The following is a 17530-nucleotide window of genomic DNA, read 5'->3' on the forward strand; positions in this document are numbered from 1 at the left end:
CTAGGAACTGTCCTATATTTTGAATTTCTCTCTTCTCACAGGGAGACGTCATGAGAATTGCCTATTGCCACATTCTGAAAATAAATTGAGCAAAAGGATGAGAGACTATTTCAGAAATAAGGAAGATGATGTCAAAAGATACAAGAAGAAAGAGGAAGGGGAAAATGAGGAAAGAGTTAAAATTAAAAGTAGAAAATTCATTGGAATGAAATAAAAGTAAAGTAATGGGCTTGACAAAAGAGGAAAAGTAAGATTTCAAATACAAAACAGAAAATTAGAAGGATTCAGAAAGATTGCAACTGCATTTTTTGAGGTATAGGACGACTTTGTATGAAGGTGATGTCAAATCCATTAGAGGGGGAAAGAAGATAAAGAAAAAAATTTAGAAATGTGCCAGTCTAGGCAGTACTGTGGATCCAGGTGATTGTTTATGAAATACTGACTCATAAATTTAAGCCAGAAACATTTTCCCTCACCCATCTACATCACAGCAACAAAAGTTCTTTAAGTAACGAATGATTATTTCATGAATGGAAACTGTTGATCACTTTCTCTTCTTTGATACTCTTCTAAGTTTTCAGATATCACTGTCTTCTGGTTCTCTTTCTTCCTATATGAGTGTTCATTCTCTTTTGCTGGATTCTCCTCTAGATCAACACCAGAATGTCAAACCTAGAGACAGGAAGACTCATCTTCCCGAGTTCAAATCTGGACGTAAACAATTAATAGCTGTGTGACTCTGGGCAAGTTATTTAACCTTGTTTGCATCAGTTCCTCATCTGTAAAATAAGCTAAAGAAGGAAATGGCAAACCATCTTTGTCAAGAAAACTCCCATGGAGGTGACAAAGAGTCTAGCATTACTGAAATACCTAAACAAATGGATGGTCATTTATCAGTTTCTATAAATTTAATTATTTCAAATCTATCTTTCCTGCCCTAAACTCTCTGCTGACCTCCAATCTCACATTTCTTAACAGCCTTTCAGACATCTTCAACAAGATGTGTCATAGACATCTCAACATGTCCAAAACAGAATTTTTTATCTTTCCTTCTAAACCCTGACCCCAACCTTCCCCATTACTGTATAGTTCAATACCACCCAACCAGGTCCTCAGGCTTGAAAATTGGGCATCACCCTGGGACTCCAGGCTATTTCTCTCTTCCTTTTCCTCTCCTGTCTACCTTGTGAGGAATATGGAAGTGTTTGGGTTCTACAAGAATATGAGGGAAAATTGTTAGTTTACATTACAAAGACTGGGGTCCGCCTATCTTGTTGTCTCTGGCCAGGTGTGTGAGTTAAGACAAAAGATTTAGCCTTATCTGATCAAAAAACAAAACAAAACTGAGATTAGATCAGGTCTGCCCAACCTAGTTCTGAGTTAACCTAGGGTCTTCAAAATTCTCCTTTGTGCATGTTAAAGGAAGTAACTGTTCTTGATCATTAGTATAAGGAGCAGGTAGGGGAAAACATATCAGGGCAAATTATATCAATTGGATTGTGACTCCAATCAATGATTGGCACCAAGGAATGGGTGCAAAAACCTTTCAAACTGCATATAAAACCTAACATTTATGGGATTCCTCACCCCTTCCCTCCTTGAAAAAGCTGTGCCTTTTATTAAGATCTCTTCATTAAAAAAACATTTTAGTTACTTTGGACTAAGTATTCATGAACTATTTATAACAATTTGGGGACTCACCTACAATATTATAATGTAAATCTCTTTTTCCCATATTTTCCTAGAAGAACACAAGAAAATAATGCATTGAAATGGCTTGTTTTTAAGCCCATTTTCTTGTTATTTTGTGCAGGGGAAATATCTCAGAGATTCCTGGAAAGATTGGCCCTGGGTTTGGGAGCCAAGAGTAATTAAACTGTCTGGGAATAAGAACCTTGGTGAGGGATGATCTCCAGGGTGGTGGGGGTAGTGGCTAGAATTGCCCTGGCTGGTTGAGAAGTCATCCAGGTGGGAGATAAGTCCTGAAGGAGTGGCCAGAGATAATAGGGTGCCCCGAAGGGAGAGAGGAGGATTTGGGATTTCCTCTCCAGGAATTTCCAAATTTTAAAGCCCATCAAGGGGAAGGTTGTCAGTGGACATGGGGCTGGGGGGGGTGGGGGTGGCAAGGGAGTCCCATGGCTGGTAGCTGGAAGCCAGAAGGAAGGAAGCCAATTGGATCCAGGTGCTATATGAGTGAGTTTGAATGTTCCTGTGGGGATGTGTATGTCCTGTGTAAGTGGTCTGTGTAAGTTATTTACACCTGTCTGGGGACTCAATCTAAGTTTTAAACTGGGGGAGCTGGGAGTTGGGCTGAGGAGTTTTGGAAGGTGGGAGAGGAGGAAGTAGGTCTCTGCAGCTTCCCCCTCATGGAGCTTAGCCCTCCTCTCTAAGTGGTGCTGGTGTGTGGAGTTGGAGAAAGGTGGGGGGGGTTCTTAAGAAGAAAAAGCCGTGGTTTAGGGAGAGTTGAGGAGAGAAAGAACTTTTAAGGGAAAGATTGAAATTTAGAAGTTATAGGAGGGTGGATTTCTTATCCCGGTGACTGTCTAGAAAATAGGATGGGTCCATGTCTCTGATAAAGAAATAAAAATCTTGATAGAAGGAAAAAAGTCAGTAGTCATGTCAATAACATGGATTGTGATTTAAGAAAAAAATTACTAATAAAGTGTGAAACCCAAATTCTTATTAAAAAAAAGAAAAAGGGGAATTGTGAGGAATATGGGGGGGGGCGTTTGGGTTCCACAAGAATGTGATGGGAGAATTGTTAGTTTACAATACAAAAACTGGGGTCTGCCTATATTGTTGCCTATGGGCAAGTATGTGAGTGTAAAACAAAAAACTTAGCCTCAATCTTATCAAAACCTAAGATTAGGCCAGGTCTGTCCCACCTAGTTCTAAATTAACCTAGGATCTGTGTCCTTCTCCTTTGCAGGTGCTTAAGGAAGTAGCTGTTCTTGCTCATTGGTATAATGAGCAAGGAAGAGAAAACCTATGAGGATGAATGTAACAATTAGATTTGTGACCTCAGCCAATGATTGGCATGAAGGGGCAGGAAGGTCTTTCAAACTGCATATAAAATCTAACATTTCCAGGATTCCTCGCCCTTTTCCCCTTAAGAGAGAGGTGTGCCATTTATTAAGATGACATAATTAAAATACCATTTTAATCACTCTGGACTAAGTATTCACAAGCCATTTATAACATACCATATTCAAGTTGTTGCCAAGACCAGTGAATTCATCTCTGCAACAACTCTCTAATACATCCCCACTCTAATACAGCCACCACTCCAGCAAATATCTTCATTATTTCATACCTATACTATTGCAATAGACTGCTAGTGGAGCTTTATGCCTTTAATCTCTCCCCATTCAAATCCACCCTCCATTCAGTCACTAAATTGATTTTCTATAAGTACAAATTTGATTATATGAGGATCCTGCTCCAGAACCAACCTCCAGTTACTCTTGCGGACTGAGAAAATTCATGTTATTCATGTTATAAAATTTAGAGTTGTTTGCCTTGCCTATACCTCTCTCCTCTCCTCTCCTCTCCTCTCCCAACTCCATGGCTCCTTATTGTTTCCAGGATCACTTACAAAATCTTTTGTTTCACTGTCAATGCCCTTCATCGGCTAGCCTTCTCTCATGTCTCCAGTGTTCTTACATATCCCTCCCTAAGTTCAAGTTTCTTTTGGTCTTTGGGCTTGGTGGCTCAGGGACTATAAACAGCAATTGTTTCTATTTTGTTTCAGGTCAAGATGGCCTGAGGATCATCCCCTCTCAAATTGCCTTTTTGTTGTTGTTGTTGTTGTTATTGACTAAATAATAGAGATCATTCTTTGCCTCATTTCTTACCTGCTTTAATCACTGAATAAGTATTGCCTCAGTGAAATTGAGACTTGAGAAAAGTCTTGGTTTAAAAAGGCCAAGATCTCCCACTGCATCTAGGACCAACACTATTAAGTGCTAGGGATACATACATAATACATACACACACACACACACACACACACACACACACACACACAAACACACACACATAAAGACCAAAGACAGTTCCTGCCCTCAAGAAGCTTATAATCTAATGAAAGTAGAAAATGTGAAAAAAAACTATATATGAACAGAATATAGACAAGATAAATTGTAAATAATCAAGAGAAGGAAGGTCCTAACTTTGAGAGGAATCTCTAATTGCTTCAATATCATTTTTCATCTTTTAAAAAATTCTAAATTGTTAAAGAATGGTCTGTTTTGTAGTTTTACCTGGAGAGTTCTTTCAGGGTCTTTGTAGCTTAAAAGTGAAATAACATCAAATTCACTCACTTTTATTGTTTGTTTAAAATGACAAGTATTTGTCCTACACTAATCCATTTTCTCTCATTCATAAACTATTGTAGAGAAGGCTTTTCACCCTTGCCCATTCTTTCAGGATCTGGAATAAGTATTGGGGATATGAAGAAAAAAATCCACATGGTTCTTGTGACTTGAACTCCTCTCCTCACCTGGCTATAATCTTATAAGTGAATAGCTGAGCTTAAAGAGACTTAGGCTGAAAAAGTGGTATGTTGCAACCTCTTGTCTTCAAACAAGGCCAGAGTGAAGATCAGTTCACATTATCTAGATGAGTCTTTTGAGAATATAACCACTCCAAAGCTCTTTCGAGATGTTCTGTGCTTTCATTACTCTTTGTGAAGTCTACTGAGGCAAAACATATACAATTTGCTGGGTTTAAGGTATTTCTTTCATTCTTCTAGGGCAGAAAGAGAGAAACATAATAATTCACACTTTAGAATTGTGTCTCTGGGGGTTAAAGTTATGTATGAAATCCTGAAGGACAATATGAAAACGTACAGAATAAAACATGATTATTGATAGTCAAGTGTGGGGTGAAGAGGTAATTTGGACTGAAATTTCCTCTTGTTCTTATCACACAGGCTTTGAGGCTCCTGCTCCAGAACCAACCTCCAGTTACTCTTGTGGACTGAGAAAATTCATGTTATTCAATTTAGAGTCTCTTGTATTCATTTCAACAGAAGACAGAGCAATATAAAGTGGAATTTGGATTTACAGGAAGATTCAAAGCCAACTGAAGAAGTTGACTTTACCCATAGACAATCAAACTGAGAATAGGAAACTGATGAAGAGGTTGACTCCGGAAACTCACTTTGGTCAGAAGTTTTGTGGTCTTTGTATATGTGCCATCCTGTCACCAGCTGCTATCATGATCAGATAGCATATCCTGGCTTCACTACTCTGCTTTGCATCAAACTGCCATTACTTCATTTCCTTAACAAGTGGCTCCACCGGATTCTCCCCAAATAAGGATATAGAGCCTGTCTCATTGACTAAAATGGAACTGTACTGTCTTCTGGTGTACCCTAAAAATATCTATGTTAATTCTTGTCAAGAACTTCTACTTAGGTTTACCCTTCACAAGAGAAAAGAACATATCGGTAGCAATTTCTAGGTTAACTAGCAAATTCAGACCTTTTGTTAAACAAATATTTATTACTTGTCTCTGGTGTGTAGGGCACTAGGGATACATTTTTTTTAATTACATTCTATCTTCAAATAGTTTATAATCTCTTTGGTGAGAGAAGGGAGGACAAATCTGTAGTCAGTAAGAAAATGACTTTTAGATGGAAGAGAAAATATATCATATTATCAACTAAGCCAAATCTGTTTTTCAGAAACACCACTATAATGTAAAGTAATACATTAATTATTTTATTCACACTATATAATGAAAATGTATAAAAGGTTATTATACTGTCTTACACATGGCAGGTGTTCAATAAATGTCCTCAGAGTCATCTGACTTTTTCTTACCCTTAGCACTCTAAACTTTGTGAATCTCCTTATTCTTCCTAAAAGTACCTGTTCTTTGCCCTATTCACTTGGGTCCTTTAATGATAGCTAGTTAAACTGAGGCTAGTATATGAAATATACTAATCTGAAACTACCTGATGCTTCTAGAATGAGTTAATTTACTCCTCTTCCTATATAAACTATTTGTATTTTAACTAAGACCTTATCTATATGCAAACTATTAATCAAGTGATCAACAAATTTGCTTTGGATTCCTACATATATACATAAAGAGTTCTCTTAATTTTTACAGTTTGCAAAAGTGAGTCACAGCAGGAGAGAAAGGTTGGAAATTATATGGTCAATACTGGAATTCTTAACCTAACATTTACTATCACTTATTCCCAAATCAGCTGGTTCTATTGTTTTCTAATTTATCTTTCTCCTCAAGTCTTGTTTGTTCTGGTCTGATCCATTAAATGCAAAAGATTCTCCGTTTACAAGTCCCTCCTGTTATACGTACAACTATGAGGAAGAAGGGTTCAGACTTAAGGGAAAACCACACCCTCACCATAAGACGTGAGCAGTGTCTGGGCCACTGTAATGTAAATTAAAGATGAATTGGGGAAGGAGGAAATGAAGAAGGGGGCGGAGAGAATGTAAGGGAATATAAGTGATTGACTATTTTGACTATCAACACAGGCAGAAGAACTTTAGCAAAGGTTTCATTTAGGATCAGTCAAGAAATTGTGAACGAGATGCAAACAAGAGAAGAACTTTCTGGAAAAGAAAACAGTCCCTTGAACATGGAGAAAGGAATTCAAAGTAAGCTGGATTTTATCTTTTTAATTAATTTTTTTTTTTTGCAAGGCAATGGGGTTAAGTGGCTTGCCCAAGGCCACACAGCTAGGTAATTAAGTGTCTGAGCCCGGATTTGAAATCAGGTGCTACTGACTCCAGGGCCTGTGCTCTATCCACTGCACCACCTAGGCACCCCTTAATTAAATATTTTAAGTAGAAATTCTAAGAATGAACAAGTGAAAACCGGAGAAAGATTTGTGTATATGATGACATTAACTCAATGACCCCACTGTCATATCTATATCTACATCTATATCTATATCTATCTATCTATCTATCTATCTATCTATCTATTTATCTATTAAGCCTGGATGCAGATCTGAGTGTAGTCAGAGGAATATAAAAAGACCTTGGAAGAAGGTTTACGTCTGTGAAAAAGTTCTAGAAAGGTAGAGATGTTCTCAAGAATGATTTTTAGTATCTCAAGTCAAATTATGTTGGTTTATTTGATTGTTTTCCCTTACTATATCCTTCCTTCCACCAACTCATAATTTTTTCTGATACCTATACTTGTCCAACTCAGAGAATCATTTTAGGAGACTCGATGCTTTGTATTTCAGTTTTTCTTACTATCACCTTCACTTTTGACTATGTCTTTATTTCCTCTGCCTTTCTAAATGTCCTATCCTCTGTCAGCTTCTTCTACCTGTTTCCAGGACAAGAGTTAAGCAGGAATCCTGCCTTTTATAGCACTGCTATAACAGGAAAATGAAATAGAAAACATTTGACAAGAAAGAGTGATCTTAATTGTCACCTCCTTGAAAATGTTGAGTTTCATTTTCTTCTGCATCATCAGTATCTATTTCTACATGATATATCTGTGTTTTTCTCCATTCATCCTCTCATTGAAAACTTCCTCATTGTTTTATTTTCTTTACATCTACTTATTTTATTTCTATTCTTTCCTTTTCCACAGTATTCTCTTTCTGAAGCTATCACTCTTTAAGGTTGTTATTTTAATTCATATTTTTGAAAACCTCCTCTTGAAGCTCTTTCTCCTCTTCTCTCCTTCCTCCTGAATATTCAAGAGGATCTTAGGAAAATGGAAGCAAGAGAGCTACTCTATCTAAAAGCCATTCAGTCATAAGAACCTAGGAAGGGTAAAACTGATGAAATCTTTATCTTCAAATATCAGCTACTGTATGGAATAAGGGCTTTTCTAACCACTGAGCAGCAAGTCCTATCAAAGTTATTCCTGTAAGTCACATCATCATTTCACTGAAGTAGGTGCACCAATTCTTTTTAATCCAAACAGAGCAGCAACTTATAAAGGAAGAGATGGCCAGGTTCAGAGGAAGGGAAGTATCCAGGGGCCAGCTCAAGAACTCAATATTTCCTAACTTACAGTCAAATGCCTGGTGAATTCACAATCCATGTCTCCATCTCTTTTTGGTTGTCCAATTGATCTGGGCAATTGGACATCATTCTTGGGAGATTTTATAGGAAATATGTGTGAGGGGGACTTTCTTGTCCTTTTTTTATTACTGTTCTGGAAAGGGCCTTTAGAAAGTTTGTGAAATGTTCCCAGAAATGATGTTGAGGGTAGGGGAGATTTACCTGTGATATGAGCTGAACTGTGGGTCAAAATTGAACCATATAGCTAATGATGAGATCAGTGATGTGGCCCCTGTCACTTTGATCTTTTGCCCAATCACTGTTATTACGGCTGAATTGATATGGATTGGAAAGAGGAGGGGCATGAGAGGAAGTATTCAGATGTACTTTGAAACCCAGTCTGACATTGTGGTTAGAGTTGCAGCAGTGTCTGTGGCTGAGAACATACTCAGAAAGAACTCTGAACTTGCTAACCTACAGTCTGAAAGCTGCATTCAGTGATTGTTGCCCTTCTATCAGCCTAGAGAAGATCGGAGAAGATAGAATTAAGAGGACAGAAGGGACAGAAATCCTGTAAAATTAGAATAATAATAATACCTGCACAAACAAATTCATAGCATTTTTTGAGGATTAAATAAGATAATGAACAAAAAGATACATTTGGTTTGGAAACCAGAAGGCACTGTATGAATGTCAGCTGCCATTTTTCTTTCACCTATGCATTGGTGTAAATGGAAAAAAAAATGAATAAACCCCAAGGAAGCAACAGTTCATGTTCATCCCTGGTGAAAGCTGAAAATTAAAGGAAGATGCAATTTGAAGTTATAATAATAAGAACAAAAAGACAACACCAAGTCAAAACCACCACTTAAAAAACCCCACTGTGATTTCTAGAAATGTTGCTTACTGACTTCTGATTTTCACTTAACACCAACTTAATTCAGCAAGCATTTATTAAGTGACTAATGGTTTGTAATAACTTGTTTTTAAATAATATAATTTTTAATAATTAAATGCTTCCTTAGGCAAGGTACTGTGGATGCAAGGTCAGAACACATTAGCAAACAAAACAAGTCAACAGTCCTTGCTCTGAAAAGATTTACACCCAATGGAAGCCACACTTATACCAAGAAAAATAAATGCAGGCATACTTAAATACCCTGTCTATTTGGAAGGTCCCTCCAAAGATGCAGATTACAGTTCATTCATGCCAGCTTATTCTATGAAATTCTGATCCATTTCCTCTCATAAATTTTCCACAAGGGCTCTACCCAAGGTGTTTGGAAGGCTGCTTCCTCATTTTAGCTTAACATCAGGTGTATATCAATTGATCAGTCTAGCTTCATTTTAGAAAGAGCATTGGTATTGAAAGTCATTAACTGAAATAAAAGACTATTGAGGTTCAGACCCTGATTCTTGGCACTTACATGCTAACCTCTCTGCATCTCAGTTTATTCTATAAATTCAGGAGAATTATGATCACTACTTGCCTCATGGAGCAACTACTGTGAGGGGAAAAAAAAGCGCTATACTTTTGCTAAATGCTAAAGTGCCCTGTAGGTGTTGTTTAAAACATTATTAGTAAAAAGAAATGGTGTGGTATGGTTTTTTTTCATTTTGAAGACTTATTTTCAGTGTTTCACCTCTTTAAAAATTTTAGGGAACAGTTCTTAATTTAGAGTTGGTTGAGTATAACGGGCAGTCAGTAAATTTTATTAGCATCTGTTAGACTAATTGATCCTTTGTGCTGTTCATTATGGATCAAAGTTTTTAGGGACTTAAACATATTAAAAAACAACAACCACTAAGTTTTCTTTTTTGATTTGGGTTTTAAAGAGATCTTCTTCTATTTTCACTGAAAGAATTAAAAATATAACCAGTCTAATCTTTTCCTAAACCTAGAGTTTATGAACCTACCCAGAAATGAATAATACATCAATCTTGTCTGACTTCCTTATTTTTGTCCAAATGACCTTTTTCAAGAATCTTTTCATTCCCAGATACCAAAGGAAAGAGAAGTAAGTTAACTAGTTAGACCAGAAGCCAAGGGAGACATATTTGTTTATCAGTGACATATATAGATGCCCAAAACATCAATTCATTTTAAATGCTTATTTTTTTCAGGAAGTAATTGATCATTAATTTCCTTTCTTTCAGACCAGACCAGGAATTCCATGATGACTACAGAGTCAGAAGGCTCCCTACAAGTTCCTATTCCATGTGCTGTTCTCTCTGTGGTCATTATTGCTGCTTTGGTCATAACAATAGTTTCTTTGTCAGGTGGGTGAGCACTTTTTGGAATTAGTTATAGGCCCTTTCCTATAACAACTTCCTAATTATCCAGAAGGGTTGAAGAATGACTTGTTTAGGTGAATGAAAGAATGGATGATTATGTCAAACACTAAAATATTAAAAAAAAGATATTCTTTGTACTCAAGAAAATTACATTCTAGGAGGGGGAACATGGTGAACAGGGCAGATTATTTTGGGTTGGAACAAATTGAATGCTCAAGTTTTTTCTTTGTTCCATTTACAATCTGGCATCACTGGTCAGAGACTCTGCAGAGGACACCATATTTGACTCTAGTATGAATATTATATTTGGGGCAAAGAGGAATAAAAATCCCTATGCCATTGGGTAGAGTATTATTTGCCCTTTACTTCTGTAAGAGAACATTCTCACCAGTCCTACTCCTTTTCTATCACTACCACAGCACACAGGTTGTAAAGTTCCATAAAAGTATATATTATCACTATTAAAATACCAAATGATTTTATTTACAGTGGGTCAATACAATTGTCCTGGAAAATACATCAGGGAAAATACATCTCCATCAATGCCCTTGGATTATCCTGTTTCCTCATGCCCAGATTTCTGGATTGGATACCAAGGCAAATGTTACATCTTTTCCAACACTACAGGGAACTGGTCCACCAGTCAAAGTGCCTGCTCTTCTTATGGTTCAAGTCTTGTTCAGATTGATTCGAAGGAAGACCTGGTAAGACTTTGGTATTTGAAAATAGGTATTTTTAAATATTAGGGTCATGGTTTTTTTTTTTAAATCATTCTTATTTGTGATCACTCATAACTTCCCTACAAAGGAAGATTTTGCATTGTTTGCATGTTGTTTCCCCATAAGATTGAGGGCTCCTTAGAAACCAGGACTGATTTTTTTTTTGTTTTTGTCTTTTTTTTATATATATATATATATATAATCTTAGTTATAGAACAGTGCTTATCACAAAATAGATGCTAAATATTAGTTGACTGATTAAGTCATTTATAGGAAAATTGAATCACAAGGACACAAAAGGTTGAGTAAAACATTAGAATATAGGCTTTTAATTGATCAATCTGCACATATTTATATATCAGGCATTATGGTAGACATTAAAGAATACAAAAATATAAAGACAAAATATAAAACAAAACCTGCCTTCAGGGGGCTTATGTTTTATAGGGGGACACTACATGGATCATCTGACATGTATATGTTCAAGCAATATGCAAAAAATATATAGAATAACTACAATGCAATTTAAGGGAAATGGCACTAACTGCTGGAGTTATCAGGAAAAGCCTCATCCAGGAAATGAATTGTGTTTAAGTTGAAGTTTGAGGGAAAACTAAGGATCTTAAGGGGTAGTAGTTAAGAGATATTGTATTCTAGAATTATTATGGATTTTTGAGTTGGAAGTTTAGAGTTTTTTGGTTTTGTTTTTTTAGAGTTTTAGAGATTTTGATTGATTTAGAGATCATCTGGGACAGCTCCAACATTTTGCAGGTAGAGAAACTGAGGTACAGAATGGAAAAGTAACTTCAGTGTTTACATAGCTTCTAATTGCCAGCCACAATTCAAACTCAGGTCCTTTTTAACACAGATCTAGTGCTCCTTAAAGAATTCTCTAGCTGCCTCACATTTGCTTTGTCCTATAGGCAAAGGGACAAGATCATAGGCTTAAGCTTGGTAATTCTATTACCACCACCACCCCACCACCACCCCCCACCAAATTACAATTTCCTTCACCTGTCAATTTGGTTTATGTTTCATTCTTTTAGCCTAGTTCCTTACTTCTTGTCCAAAGAGTACACATTACCCTCAGAAATAATAGCCATTAATGTGAAGAAAAATTTTGACAGCACTTCTTAATAGAGAAGAGTGGAGTAAGAAGGGATTAGGGATGAGGAGCACCACAAAACCTTGGAAGGAATTGGGGAATAAGGTAGTATAGGAAGGCTAAACATACTAGAGACCCATTGAGGATTATGAAGATTAATCTAACCAATGGTTTTAGGGTTCCTAATTTCTAAGGACGGGCTGTGTCCTGGGCTTATGAAGAGTTGGTCTAAAGCAAAAGGGTTCAGTAGGAGGTGGCCAATCAGTAAATATTATATATATATATATATATATATACACATATGTATATATATATATATATCAACAGTAAATTCTGTTAGACACTTTATGATGGTCATTACAATAAATTGATAGCTCAATGATGTGGACTCCAAAATATGAATAACCTGCATTGAGAGTATATTTTGAAAAGATCACTCCAATGTTTGGGATGGAGAATTCCATATGAAATCAATTTCTCAATTAAACACTTACTTGGAGGATGACGTATATGACAATGGCCTCTCATATGCTTTCTTCAAGATTTTTCTTAAACGATATGCAAATAATATTGATCACTGGATTGGACTAAGCAATGAAACAGACCAGGCATGGCGATGGACAAATGGCAAAGAATTCAGTGGCTGGTGAGTTCATTCTCTCATTGCTGGGACTCAGTAGAATATGTAGAGATTCATTTTCTTTTCCAAAGTATTATTCTGAATGAGCTTGATTTAAAAAAAATTAGTTTGAAGCTATTCCATTCAATGTATCAACATCCTCCTACTTCATAGAGTCATCTATGAAATTATAGGATTGCACCAGGTGAATTCTCTAGTCTCTACTAGCTCTAGATCTAAGATCTTTCTTTTGGGGGGGGGGAGTCAATCAGAGATAAGTGACTTCCCTAAGGTCAAGGTCACACAACTAGTCAGGGTCTAAGTTCACATTTGAACTTAAGTCCACCTGATTCTAGGGCCAATGCTCTAAGTATAGGGCCAATTCTCTAAGTATCCACTGTGTCACTTAGCTGCCTCAGATCCAAGATCTTACAACATAAATTTTTAGAGCTGAGATATACCTTAGATATCATGTAGTTTAACTGCAATATTTCATAGATAATATAACTGAGATCTAGAGAGGAAAAGAAGTTATTCACCTTCCATATCTATGTCTTTGCAAAGACCTTTCCCCATGCCTAGAATATTCTCCCTCCTCTCTAAGAACTCCTATCAATCTCCAAGGATCAGTTCTCATGTATCAGCTCCTATAAATGGCCTTAAATGATCATTCAAGTTATTAGAACTTTCCTCCATCCCCTCCAATATTTATAAACCTAGACTTAGGAAGTCTCATCTTCTTAGTTCAAATATGGCCCCAGGCACTAACTAGCTGTATGATCATAGGCACGACATTTAATCCTATTTGCCTCAGTTTCATTATCTATAAAATGAGTTGGAGATGGAAATGGCAAACTATTCCAGTGCCTTTACCAGGAAAACCCCAAATGGGGTTATGAGGGGTCAGACACAACTGAAAAATGACTGAAGAAAGAGTTGATAAGGACTTCAAATAGACTCCCTTATGTGTGGGTGGACATAACCACAGTAGATATAAAGTTGTTGTGAAGGGACTATCAAAAATACTTGGCAACTGATTTTATCAGGGGAATGGGGAGAAAGAAAGAGAAGAACTGATGATGATTCCAAGGTTTTTACTGCTGATGCTCACTCTGGTCTTCTTTCATTCATCACAGGTTCAACATCACAGGATCAGGCAGTTGTGCATGCCTGAAAAATACTGAGGTCAGCAGTGTCGAATGCCAGCAAGAACTTCATTGGATCTGTAGTAAACCCACCAAACACTGAGAGTACATGCTTGTGGATGTTATTGCAACTCAATGAAATCAGTGGCTTTGCTTACTCCATCTAGGAATTTCTCCTTGAAGACATCCATTCTCTTCTCCATTGGTAAGAGACTCGCAAAATCTCTTGAGTCATTTGGAAAGCCCTAGAGGGATTGATCTTTACCAAGTTTTCCTGATATTGGTAAATGTACCTGAGCACACTACAATGCTTGATGAGATGCCTCTCTCTAGGATCTAGTCAAAGTCGACTCTGCTCTAAAAGCCCAGCTGCTTAAGCTGAAATGTCTCCGGATGGAGATGACTCATGACAAGAAAGGGGACTATCAACACCATCAGAACAAGAACCAGAGGATGATGACCAGATAGCTATATGAATAATCACCTCCTGCATGCAACAGACCAAATGAAGGAAGAAGGGATGAAAGAATTCAGCAACTTTAGCAGCAGGTTGCTACAAGACCTAAGTGTTACCAAAATGCTAAAGGGGAAATACATACATATTATAATAAATGAACTCAAATACCATGGAGAATTTCTCTTGCAGAGATTTTTAGCAGCCACACAGAGCCCTAGGGGAAATTAATAAAGTGGAAGGTTTCTCAGACAGCAGTAAGACCTAACAGAACCAGGATGAATCCAGTTCGTGTCCAAAGTTCTAGGAGAAGATGAGGATATTTTGATTTGGAAGATTTCTGTGGTGATGGAATGTATGGATCAAGACCAGAAAGTGATTTTAAAAGTAGGATTTGATGGATAATGGGAGTGGTCTTGGATTTGGAGGTATTTACAATGGAGATGGAGGACAAGGTGGTGACTATTTTCAAAGTGGTACTTGTCATGAAGGAAATTAATCTGTAACAAGTTTTCTTTCCCTAAATTAAAGGTAAAAATAGGGACACAGTTATTATGTGCCCAATTATTTGAAAGATGAATAAATTCAATACTTTTATGTCCATCTCATACCCATGGTGAAGAAACACTTATAAGACAAGAAGCCTCACCTAAAATCTTGGAAACTACAGGAGGAAAACATCAACAGCAAAAGTCATGACCTGGAAAGTATTCTGTAGGTCTTTTCCTTCTTTAGTGCTCTAGAACAAGAGGAACCAAAACAAAGGCTGCCTTTCAAAGAATTTACATGTTTCTATTAAATACAGGGTAACATCTCAACATGTATTCCCTGAGATAGAAATGAAATGTCTTGGGAAATCCTGTAATAAAGAAGCATAGACTAATCTTTCTGTGAACCAGAAAATCTTCCAGATATGTTAATTAAGCATCACTCCTAAGGAGGAAGAGTAACTTAAAAAGAAAACACAAAAACATTCCTGATGCAAGATGGTAGAGTAGAAGAGGGAGTGTTGGGAATTGTCAAGGAAATCTGAATTCATGGTCTGCCTCAAATATTCATTAGCTATGTGACCTTGGGCAAGTCATTTCATTCACTTCTCAGTCTGAGTTTCCTCATCTGTAAAATGAGAGAGTTAGATTAAAAAACCTCTAAGGTCCCTTTAAATCTATAATTCTATGCACTTTATGTTTATGTCTAGTACCTTTGTTAAGTATAATATTCTAAAAAAAAGGACAGAGACTGAATTCAAAATTATTTATTTTTTCTGACCACTTTGTAAAATTGCACAAAATGAAGGAGTCTTTGTATGAACATAACCTGAATGTAAATATCTGAAGATGTGGTACTAGTCATCCCCTCTCACTCGATCTCTTCCCATCCCCCACCCCTTGCCAAAATTGTATCTTATAACAAAGACACTGGGTTCAAATGCAGTTTGCATCTGACTCTTTAATAATTTTTTTTTAATTTTTAAAAAAATTTTTACTGATAAATATGTTAAGCTAAAAAGAATTTATCTCTGTGTCTTCTACTGTCTCTCTCTCTTTTTTTCTCTGTCTCTTAAAATTTGTCAGTTGACTGACTAAGAGGGACCAATTGACTTATAATATTTCAATCTCTAATTTCTGTTTTTGTTCAACATTGATGGGTTTATTTTCTTTACTTAAATATTAAAATGGATCAGTGATCTCATTTATATGAAACTTCAATTTTGCTGAAAAATCCATACAATCCTTTACCTTTGATAACTAGGCTCACATTTATAGTATTGTACAGAGATAAGAAATAGGACAGAAGTATGGAATTTGTTTAAAATAGATAACAATGCTGAAAATGTGCAATATATGACACAGTTATTTTTAAACTGATAGGAAAGAAAAACTGATTGTCTACAGCTGAGAAAAATTAATTTCTTCAGCTGATGATACCTATGACCTGCTTAAATTAATGCTTCTATGTGCAATACTACATGTGAATTTTTTTTGTCTCCAAACAAATTGTTTGGGCAGTCAAATGTCTTTGTTAAACAATCTTTAGAAAATAAATGGAAACTACTGAAAATGAATTGATTCTGACTTTTCAATTTTTCACTATCAGTTATCTGAATTTCTATCAAGTAGAAAAAACCTATCATTAATATTTCTTTAAATGCATAAAGCACATTATCTTTTCAGAATAAGTTCTTATATTATCTCATTTTGTCCTCATAGCAACCTATGAATGCATTAATTTAGTTATTCAGATGTTCATTCACATTCTAACAGAGGAGACAACATACAAACAACTAGGGTTGTATAAGATATACAGAAGATATGGAAGGTAATCTCAGAGAAGACCCTAGCAGTTAGAGAAGGGGGCATTTTATTATTAAGCACTGATATGGATAAAAATCACACAGAAGACAAGGACTGGATGTGTTATAATAGATCCTAATCTGGGAAGTAAGTATATCATTCCCAGTTTGTTCATCTCCTGAAACATACATCTTTCATGGAAGAGGTAGACTAGTAAAGTTTCTTTTTTTATTTTGTTTTTCATTTTTCTTTTCATTTTGTTTTTTATTTTAAAATTTCTCTACAAGCATAGGGGAGCTCCAGTGACAAAATTATCAAAAGAGATCAGCAAATATCCTGTAACATACAGCTTAGGGATCTGTCTGGGGAAATGGCTTTATGGTAAAAGATATGTGACCTGCTTTGGGGTAGGGTGACACAGTCAGAATGTAGGAATTGAATGTAGGTCTTTTGACTCTATTCTTCTACCATTCTTCCCATAATTCCATGTGTCATTGATAATAAATACTGACTTTAAACCTCCCCCCCATAGCAAAAACAATTCAGCTATATATTCAAAAATTGTTCAATTTAACCAAATTGTATTTATATCAGAGTCACAATAATAGTTGTGATTAGGAAGACAATTAGTATAATTAATCATAAAAATAATAAAGTCAATCAGAAACACAGGATTATATCAATAGATCTAGAAAAGACATCACTAAATCAAGAGATTATCATTTCACCAATATTGAAACTCTCTAAGCTAATGCAGGTTACAACTTCTCCATAACTTAGTCCTCAGGAGCTTCCTGAGGCTTGGAGATAATATTTTTTATTTGTTTGTTTCACAAGGCAATGGGGTTAAGTGACTTGCCCAAGGTCATGGAGCTAGGTAATTCTTAAGTGTCTGA

General features: G+C 36.2%; 1 protein-coding gene across 1 annotated transcript; it reads left to right on the top strand.

The window, feature by feature from the left end:
- Nucleotides 1-6518: 6518 nt before the first annotated feature.
- LOC141493366 (early activation antigen CD69-like) lies at nt 6519-16381 on the top strand. The gene is made up of 5 exons (XM_074194592.1): nt 6519-6632; nt 10161-10283; nt 10788-11002; nt 12665-12768; nt 13878-16381. The coding sequence occupies exons 1-5, from the start codon at nt 6566-6568 to the stop codon at nt 13987-13989; spliced, it is 621 nt and encodes a 206-aa protein (XP_074050693.1). The 5' UTR covers nt 6519-6565; the 3' UTR covers nt 13990-16381.
- The last annotated feature ends 1149 nt before the right edge of the window (nt 16382-17530 follow it).

Source organism: Macrotis lagotis, chromosome 7 (genome assembly GCF_037893015.1).
Source record: "Macrotis lagotis isolate mMagLag1 chromosome 7, bilby.v1.9.chrom.fasta, whole genome shotgun sequence".
NCBI lineage: Eukaryota > Metazoa > Chordata > Mammalia > Peramelemorphia > Peramelidae > Macrotis > Macrotis lagotis.

Coding starts and splice junctions, on each gene's coding strand:
- LOC141493366 (XM_074194592.1), top strand. CDS start 6,566: ATGCAAACAAGAGAAGAACTTTCTGGAAAAGAAAACAGTCCCTTGAAC. Junction 10,284..10,787: donor AACAATAGTTTCTTTGTCAG/GTGGGTGAGCAC, acceptor TTTTATTTACAG/TGGGTCAATACAATTGTCCT. Junction 11,003..12,664: donor TTGATTCGAAGGAAGACCTG/GTAAGACTTTGG, acceptor GCTTTCTTCAAG/ATTTTTCTTAAACGATATGC.